General features: G+C 46.7%; 1 protein-coding gene across 3 annotated transcripts; it reads left to right on the top strand.

The window, feature by feature from the left end:
• The first annotated feature begins 2861 nt into the window (after positions 1-2861).
• LOC138362715 (dachshund homolog 1-like) lies at positions 2862-9123 on the top strand. Of its 3 annotated transcripts, none has more exons than XM_069321232.1 (5): positions 2862-3201; positions 4693-5015; positions 5161-5373; positions 5593-5823; positions 5961-9123. In XM_069321232.1, the coding sequence occupies exons 1-5, from the start codon at positions 2981-2983 to the stop codon at positions 6131-6133; spliced, it is 1161 nt and encodes a 386-aa protein (XP_069177333.1). In that variant the 5' UTR covers positions 2862-2980; the 3' UTR covers positions 6134-9123. The 3 variants fall into 3 exon arrangements, with proteins under 3 accessions (XP_069177333.1, XP_069177331.1, XP_069177332.1); XM_069321230.1 differs by having other exon boundaries at positions 2863-3210; XM_069321231.1 differs by having other exon boundaries at positions 2867-3210; positions 5593-5817.
• Positions 9124-9689: the final 566 nt, after the last annotated feature.

Consider the following 9689-nt stretch of genomic DNA (forward strand, 5'->3'; position numbering starts at 1 on the left):
CCGCCCGCCGAACTCCCTCCCAGTGGCTCGCCGCCCTCAAACAGGTTCCACATATTGCATTCTTTTGTTCGAGTCGCGCCCCATTACATTAACAAATAATGTTGCTTCCAGAGTGTCTTGTCGTTTTGATTAATGTAGAAGTTTTAAATTAATAAAAAAATGTCACTTCGATGAAGATAATTTTTCTAGGGCTTTGTCTTCTTCGGACGCGAAATATAGTCGCTGATTTGATTCTTCCTTTGACCTTGAAGTCTCAACATGGCCGCCTAGACTCGCACGTTGCTAACTCACAATTAACGTAAAATATACTTACCCTCTTCCCTTGAATTCCCAAATAACAAAGCAAATACGAACGATAAAACACGCGGGTTATTTCTCGGTTTTCTTCAACTGGTGTAAAGGAGGAGGACACGAGGTGGCCATGAATGGAAGAGGGCAGAGCGGTGGAGGCATCTGGCGGCGGGCGAGTGAAGCTGCCACAACAACAACATGCCGCTGGGGCAGTATTGCTGCTTTTTATCTCCAGCGATCTGGCTCAAGAGCGCAGCGTTACCAATGAATCACCCCGAGCGTCAACCTCTGGCCACCGTCCTGGCGGCATTATCTCCATTCCAAAATCCTTCTTATCAACCGTTTATTTTCTCAATCTTTACAAATATGACTCTTTAAGGGGCACTACTTTGACAATTAGTATCTTATCTTACACTTTTTTTTTATCCGATTTATTGGCACTGTTCTTATTTGTGGAGGGGTGAAGATGGAGACGTGTGTGGAGGGCCAGCCAGCCCTCAGAGTGACAGGCGCGCGTGAGTGTCACATGGGGCTCACGCGTCACGACCTTACCTTACCTTGACGGTAAGGTAACGAACGGTTACCTTACCTTGACGGTAAGGTAACGACGGCTCAAGTCATAAAGCAACTGGTTCAACAAGGCTAGTATGAGAGTTATAAAGAACTACATCTCACTTGCAGGTAGACACTGTTAGGTAAGCACACCCCAGATCAGTCAAGTTCATCCCACCCAGCCTCCCTTACTCCACCTGCCATCTCCTCCCTCCCTCCTAGCCTTCTATCCTGCCCCCTCCCATCCTCCTGCTCCCCACCCTCTCTCAAGTACTCCTGCACACGGTGCCAGAGACCACAACAGCTTCTTCTTTGAGGAGCTGTTCACCTGACAGTTAAGCAAGTCCCAGCTGTGTCTGGGTACAAGAGACAGGATGAACAACCCAGCGAGTTTTCTTCCTATTGGGGAGTGTTGTACATGGCTGCTATGGCGGTGTGTTTATTGGCGCTGCCCAATAAACTCGCCCTTCGGGCAAAAAAAAAATTCAACAGCCAAGCTCAGTATTGGTAGCTACTTGGCTGACGTAATTGAACTGAAATGTGGAGTACCACAGAGGAGCTGCCTATCACCCACGTTTTTCAATATATTCACAACTGATTTTCCCCATCCTCCTCCTCCTCAAATAATCTGCCATCCAGGACAATCAAAGACGTTACTGGTCAAGAAACCCAAAGCGGCATTAGAAGTCATAAACGACTTTGAAAAGTAATTGAAAATAAATACCAATAAACCAAGTTCCAAACAATACATTTTGCAAAATGAAATCCTGAGCCAATTATCATTAACAACCACCCAATCCAACATATAAATGTATGTAGTATACTGGGTCTCAAGATTAATAGAATCAAAATGAACTTAAATGACAGAATAAGCAAAGCAAAAACAACCTTTGGCAAACTGAGAAGATTCCGTAGCCTCTGTACGAACATACAATTACTCATACAAGGCTCTAGTCCGGCCTCTAACCACTTGGGCTGGACAGTAGAGCGACGGACTCGCTTCCTGCAGGTCAGTGTTCAATCCCCGACCGTCCAAGTAATTATGCACCATTCCTTACCCCCCTCGTCCTGTCCCAAATCCTTATTCTGATCCCTCTCAAGTGCTCCACAGTCGTAATGGCTTGGTGCTTTCCCCTGATCCTCACACAGAGTTCGTGTGAGGAAGGCAGGCAGCCCTTCTGCTGTCATAATTCGCTCTATATTCCTCATTTCCAAAACTGTTTCCTTCACCTCTACTCCACTCAAAAAAAAAAAAGTCCAAGCGCACCATGATTGCTACTACACACACATTGTATATAATAGTGACGATGTGTTTCCTATGTCCGAGTTCTTTTTGGACTTTCAGTAAGTGGACGTATTTTGTGCCGATTTTGGACGCGTGTGTTAAATTTGGACTTGACCGGTGCTGGAGTTGAAGTGGCTCGGTGCGGCCTCCCACGGGACGTTTAATGCTCCCACGTCAATACCTTGATTGTTGCAATTAAATTTACGTCTAACGATATTCTGCGAACTGCCATATATTGTGGGGATGTCGCGTGACCACCTCAGAGCTCTGCTATTACTTCCATAACATATGGTTTGAAGTTTGCAGTTGTCGGGGTCAGAAAGGCTGTTAAGGCTTACTGAGAAGCCCACAGGCTAACTCCTGACCTTCGCCAGGATGCAACTCACAACAGCTGAATCGGTAAACAGAGGCATCTGATGGAAGGAAATGCTGACCAAACGCTTCTGTCCCTCCGCGGGAATCAAACCGGGAAAAGGTTGACAGATGGTCATCACTCTGGTCACCACCTGACATCAGTGACATCAGAGTCGTGACCACCTGACATCAGAGTCGTGACCACCTGACATCAGAGTCGTGACCACCTGACATCAGAGTCGTGACCACCTGACATCAGAGTCGTGACCACCTGACATTACAACTTCAGCGCATTGTGTAAACACATGACCTGAATGAAGTCGTAGTTGTGAAGTTAGGTTTGTCACCTGGCGGTTATGGTGCGCCAATACTGGCGTGATGGTGAGCCATCACCATCCCACAATAGCATCACTGTTTCTCTGCAGTTACCCCTAACCTCACATTATGTAGCCATCTAGTAACTTTGTTTTGTCTGTCTGTCCCACAGGTGATCCCCGGATGGACAAGTCGCCCCTGCTGGCCAACGGGTACCATGCCCCGCCCCACTTCAACCCCCTGCAGTACATGGCCCACCACATGGCCGGCCTGGGCTACCCACCTCTCCTACCAGGAGGCCTGCCCGGCGGGATGCCCGCAGGACCCGTAGGACCTCACCCCATCTCCCCCCCTGAAGCCTCGCCTCTCAAGCATCCTCAAATCACACCTGAGTCTCTGGCCAGGTATGTGCGGTATGTCAAGCGCAGTTTGTATTATTCATAAGTTTAAGACAACACACATGTGTCATCGACACTTGTATCAGACACATATTTGGAGATTTGGGGGATTTGGGATGGGACGGGAGGAAGGAATGGTACCCAACCACTTGGACGGTCGGGGATTGAACGCCGACCTCCATGAAGCCTGACCGTTGCTCTACCTTCCAGCCCAAGTGGTTGGAGAGACAAACAAGATCTTCCGGCACCTGACCGGAAGGCCTGACAGCTGAGTGGACAGCGCTCGGGATTCGTAGTCCTGAGGTTCCGGGTTCGATCCCCGGTGGAGGCGGAAACAAACGAACAGATTTTCTTTCGCCCTGATGCACTTCTTCAACTGCCCTGATGCACCTGTTCACCTAGCAGTAAATAGGTACCTGGGAGTTAGACAGCTGCTACGGGCTGCTTTCTGGGGGGTAACAAAAAAGGAGGTCTGATCAAAGACCGGGCCGCGGGGACGCTAAGCCCCGAAATCATCTCACGATAACCTCAGAAAGTGTATAATTATACAATGTGCATATAAATTATACACTTCAAATACAAATTACTTAAAATCCAATGCGAATCAAGTGGATATAAATACATTCAATGTTTATTAAACAATTACAGAGCTTCTCTGTCTGTGATGTTGCTTGCAACATTTAATCTTGTCTATTATTCCCTAACATTACTATCCAACCACTTGGGCTGGACGGTAGAGCGACGGTCTCGCTTCATGCAGGTCGGTGTTCAATCCCCGACCGTCCAAGTGGTTGGGCCACCATTCCTTCCCCCTGTTGTCATCCCAAATCCTTATCCTGATCCCTTCCAAGTGCTATATAGTCGTAATGGCTTGGCGCTTTCTCCCCATAACTCACTCCCTCCCTAACATTGCTGCTGGCTCTGTACACTTCAATTATCAAAGAATAACGATTCTTCTTCTTAACGATTCTTCTTCTTAACGATTCTTCTTCTTAACGATTCTTCTTCTTAACGATTCTTCGCGGCAGGGGATCGTATTCCAGGGACCATAGGATTAAGGACTTGCCCGAAACGCTACGCGTACTAGTGGCTGTACAAGAATGTAACAACTCTTGTATATATCTCAAAAAAAAAAAAAATCCTGCAGTACATTACAAATTTCAGCATCTTGACAATTGTGGCACCCGTTTATTGTTATAAACCTGCCCCCCCCCCCCTGCGTATGTATTAATTTAATTAAGAAGAAACTCCCATTACATACAAATTAGTAAAACAAATTATATAACTGATTAAAATTAATACAAAATACAGGCGGTATCTGCCACTCAATTATTTTAAGGCAATTTCGTAAAAGGTGTTAGTTTTGGTGTAGTTAAAATTATGTAAATAATGCTTTTAATTGATATAATTGGTTATAATGAATAAACTGACATTAGGGAACGTTATACACAGTAATGGTGGTGTATATGAAACTATTTTTTTTTTTTTTAACTTCAGGATGCATGAGGAACGTGTGGATCGCGAACGTCAGATGGCGCTGGACCAGCGACGGGGCCTCACGCCCACCAACATGCCCGGGCCCCACCACCCAATGCCGCCCACCTCCGCCCACGACGACCACCAGCCGCCCATTTCTCCCGTCCTCAACCTCTCCAAGGGCGCCGTCTCTGAAGAGGCACAGGAGGAGCGGGAGGACGAGCGGGACCACGACCTGGCTAGCCACGACTCCGGTCGCGACCTCCACGACCATGACCGCCGCCACGACCCTCATGACGACGATCGTCTCTCTGATATGGACGACGACGACGACAAGGAGGAGTGTAAGTGTCTTTGACTCTCATTAATCGATAAAGAAAAGGCATTTTCTTGTAATATTATATCGCGTGACAGTGACGTTTCGTATATGCAAAATTGCGTTCCACGTGGACAGTAATACTAAAAAGCAATTTCTGCTCCGATTTGCAGCTATGGACGTGGCGGACGCGTGGACGCGCGCCTCCAGCACCTTAGGACAGACGCAGCTCACCTCTCCGCCAGCGCCTCCCGGAGCCCTGGCTAGCATGGGCGGCAACGCACCTCTCTCCTCCACGGAGGTCCTACTCAGGAATATTCTCGGCCTCCTTCGAGTGGCCGAAGAGAACGCCCGACACCACGAGAGGCAAACCCAGTGTGAGAAAGGTCAGCGCCAGTTCATCACTCGTCTCTAATGTTTTCTCTCAGATTTTTTTTGGTCCTGTATTTCCTAACTTTTCTTGAATATTTTAAGATTGTTCCTGAATTTTCTCGATTGTTTTTTCACATTTTTCTCTGTGTTATATATAGTTTGTTATGTTTTATTTGCTTCATAAACATTCTATTGTACACGACTGTTGTATTTAATATTTTTTTTTTTTACAGCTGAATTGAAAATGGAAGTCTTGCGAGAGCGTGAATTGAGGGAGACGCTGGAGAAGCAGCTGCAAGAGGAGCAGAAGAACCGGATACTGATGCAGAAGCGCTGCGCTAAGCTGAAGAAGCTGCGCCGTCGCCTACAAGAACGCCTCGACGTGGAGATGAAGAGAAGGAGTCGCTACGAGGACCACATCCGCTCCAACTCTCCCGACGCTCTGGGAGACATTAATGGTACGTGTAAGTGCAAATAATTTTTTGTGTACTGCCTTCCTCCGCCTCTGACATGGAAATAAGCTAAACTGGTTTACTGGTGACGGTGAAATATCTACGCAAGACCTTCATAGCTTATCTAATATGTTCTTTTCTGCTTTCAGATACCATACGAAAGGAGATGGAAGCGATCGCAGCTGAATTACAGAACGACGAACTCAAGCAGAGTCAGCAGCAGAAGGAAGAGCGCGAGGCTGTCGACCGCCTGCTGGCCTCTCCCGCCCTCGCCAACCACCCCGCCATCACAGCCGCCACCGCCAACACAGCGTGGCGGTAAAGCCAGTACCTTTGCACCCTTTATTACTCTCAGTATCAGGACTTAAGTGTCTTGCAAGTATCCATAGCAAGTCTTCACTGCAGCACTTGGCATTTTTGGAATCACTAGCAACAATTGTTGACAATTTTGCAAGGGTTTCACCTCAAATATCAGTGACCAGGACAATATGCCAGCGACGAACTGAGACAGTACTTCGCGGTACAGTTCACAGAAACTTGTGTATTATAATGGAGAAAGCAGAAATGCGAGCTGCACTCTGCACATTCTGTACATGAATCGGGTGCAGTAAGCAGAGGCGACATGTGTCTATAAACAGAGACACGTCGACAGACTTGTAGGGCAAGAAGCATTTAGCGATAATGCCCAACTTTGGTATGGAAATCAACATGGAGGTCGCTGGCAGCAGCACCAGCAGCAGCGGAGGGTAGTTCCACCAGGAGCCAGACCCAGGAGCTGAAGTTTCTTGACGTGTTGCAGCAGGAAGTGTTGTACTGCTTTGCTTATATGGCATTTGATACTTAACTATGTACATAGATTTTTGTAGGAGATAAGTACAAGAAAATGACCATAAACTGTATCCATAAGCTAAGCGCGCGGATATCACATTAGAGATCAGCGAAGTCACGATCTGAAGGGAATGTGTAATAAAAGAAAACTTATGGTGCTGACGTCCCATCCTTGTTATCGTGACTGATGCAGACGAAGTCATCGCGAGTGGCGACCCAGCTAGGAGCTGAGCACAATAGTTGCAAAAAAAACTCCAATAAACCGAGAAGCACACACACACATGATCTCAGGTGCTACACATGAGAGTACGGTCGGGGGCAGCATCTTCCCACCAGCGCCTCCCTTAGACTCCAGTTTCCTTTCCACCTGGTGATGGTGGCGAGGACCTGACAGCGGGAGCCTCCTTCATCCCCCAGCAAGAGATCTTGAACAAGCGCAGAGGTCAGTGGATGCCACACTGACGACGGCGGGTGAGCCTGTGGGCGTTACCTCAGACTACAGCAGCGGAGGTGTGGACGCCTCCCCCTGCTGCACGCCCCTCACCCCCTCTCTCTCCCCCACCAGTCTTCCCGCTCCCCAGGTGCCATAGTCACCGATACAAGACTTCTCTATGGAAACTAGACCAGGGAATTACACAAACACGACTTTTTATACTATTTAAAGTGTATTTATTGTATATTGAGTGTAGTTACGGCTTGTGTGCCATGCGGAAATGTCCGCATGAATTGTATGAGTGTAGTTAATGTAATCCTGAAAGTGTTCATCAGTGAAAAGGGATCGTATTCCTTATTATTTATATTGCCTGTAGAGTCAGATTTCTTTGAAAAGGAATCGGGCAACCTAGGTATGACGCTCGTCCCTATTTCGCTGTATGTATTCGCGTGAGCGGTGGTGCACATCCGGGTGTTTTATAAAGGTATCCCAAACACTGGACTTGCTCGTTTAGTCAAGTCACTCTGACGAAACCATCCGCTGTAAAATGCTCACAGAAGGTGTCATCGGCCTACAGCCTAAGTCTAAACGCCAATTAACATATCATGGAAAAAAATGATCACAATGTCTGCACAACCGGATGTCTAGAAGTTGCAATATTTGGGGACTGAATTGATGTATAGAGTTTTGTCACATTTTGCAACGCATTGAATTTGTGAGGTTACGACCGATGCCTGTATATCTGCCATGCTGTGACATAGCAAGTCCTACAGGCAGTGTTGTAAATTAAATTATATATATATATATATATATATATATATATATATATATATATATATATATATATATATATATATAATCAACTAGGCATTGTAAGATTTGTAAATATGACAAAACGTGTAGTTAAGGGCATTAATCCAATATTAAGTATAGGTTCAGTAGTCATTACAATAGATTGTAAGTTAACAGCTTAAAATATGTGGCATCACCCTCCCCCCCTCCCTTATCTAGTGCCAATGACAACCTGCTTTGGTAGTACCTACGATAGACGAAGCTTAGATGAAGCAGTAGAAGACATCTTGGAGCGGGGCGTCTCAGCAAGTAGGACTGCTGGGTCCCTCTGTCCCCCCCCCCTCTCTATCTCTCTCCATACCCCCATTCCACCCCCCCCCCCCCTTTCCACAATCCCACCTCTCTCGTCTTGATCTAGCACCCTATGTGAGGAGGCCCCCTGCATCTGGCGCACCGAGCTACAGAAAGTTAAATTTCAGGTGGAAATGAATCCAGGCTGTGGATTTTTTTTGTGTGTGTATCGAATACAGAGTGTGATTGATGCCTCGTTCTGACCAGAAGCCCCCAGGATGTTGCCGTACTTGTACCAGTGAGCCTTGAGGCTCCACACGACATGACTAGGATGGTGTTGTAGCCACTTGAGACATTGTACCAGGGCTGTACCAGGGTTGTACCAGGGTTCCACTATGGTTGGGCAAGTGTTCCACCAGGGTTGGACAATGGTTGTACCATGATGCTACAAGGGTTGTCCCATGGTTACACCAAGGTTGTCGCATGGTTACACCAAGGTTGTACCATGGTTACACCAAGGTTGTCCCATGGTTACACCAAGGTTGTCCCATGGTTACACCAAGGTTGTCCCATGGTTACACCAAGGTTGTCCCATGGTTACACCAAGGTTGTCCCATGGTTACACCAAGGTTGTCCCATGGTTACACCAAGGTTGTCCCATGGTTACACCAAGGTTGTCCCATGGTTACACCAAGGTTGTACCATGGTTACACCAAGGTTGTACCATGGTGGGTAGCTGGAAAGGGAGGCCAGGAGACGTGCTGCGGCAGCTGTACCACAGCACCACTGTACCACAGCACCACTGTACCACACCCTTGACCACCTACACCTGGCTACCCCCCCTACCATTACAGCATCTGGTATTCATGCCTTGTAACAAAAGTAACATTGCTGTATCCAATAACTTAAAAACAAATTGAGTGTTTCTCTAATTTTTATGTTGTTTCACTAAATAAAGCAAAAGTTGCTCCCAGTGTTTTATTATTCTTTTTTGGCGTGAGAGTTTATGTAGACACGGATGAGTTAAGTGAGTAAAGCTAGCCCCCCCCCCCTTCCCTATTCCCTATTCTTCATCTCCGTGAGTAATAAAATGTACCACTTATACATGTGGTACAAATGAGTTAAGTGAGTAAAGCTAGCCCCCCCCCCTTCCCTATTCCCTATTCTTCATCTCCGTGAGTAATAAAATGTACCACTTATACATGTGGTACAAATGAGTTAAGTGAGTAAAGCTAGCCCCCCCCCCTTCCCTATTCCCTATTCTTCATCTCCGTGAGTAATAAAATGTACCACTTATACATGTGGCACAAATGAGTTAAGTGAGTAAAGCTAGCCCCCCCCCCCCCTTCCCTATTCCCTATTCTTCATCTCCGTGAGTAATAAAATGTACCACTTATACATTTGTTCTGTGTTCCACTAGACTTCAAAATTAGAATTAGAAGTCAAATCCTTCTAATTCTGATGTACTTAGCAGTTGTAGGACGCTGCTTATTCGCAAGGCCAAATTGACCCTTATGTGGTGACTCGCAAGGGC

Source organism: Procambarus clarkii, chromosome 9 (assembly GCF_040958095.1).
Source record: "Procambarus clarkii isolate CNS0578487 chromosome 9, FALCON_Pclarkii_2.0, whole genome shotgun sequence".
NCBI lineage: Eukaryota > Metazoa > Arthropoda > Malacostraca > Decapoda > Cambaridae > Procambarus > Procambarus clarkii.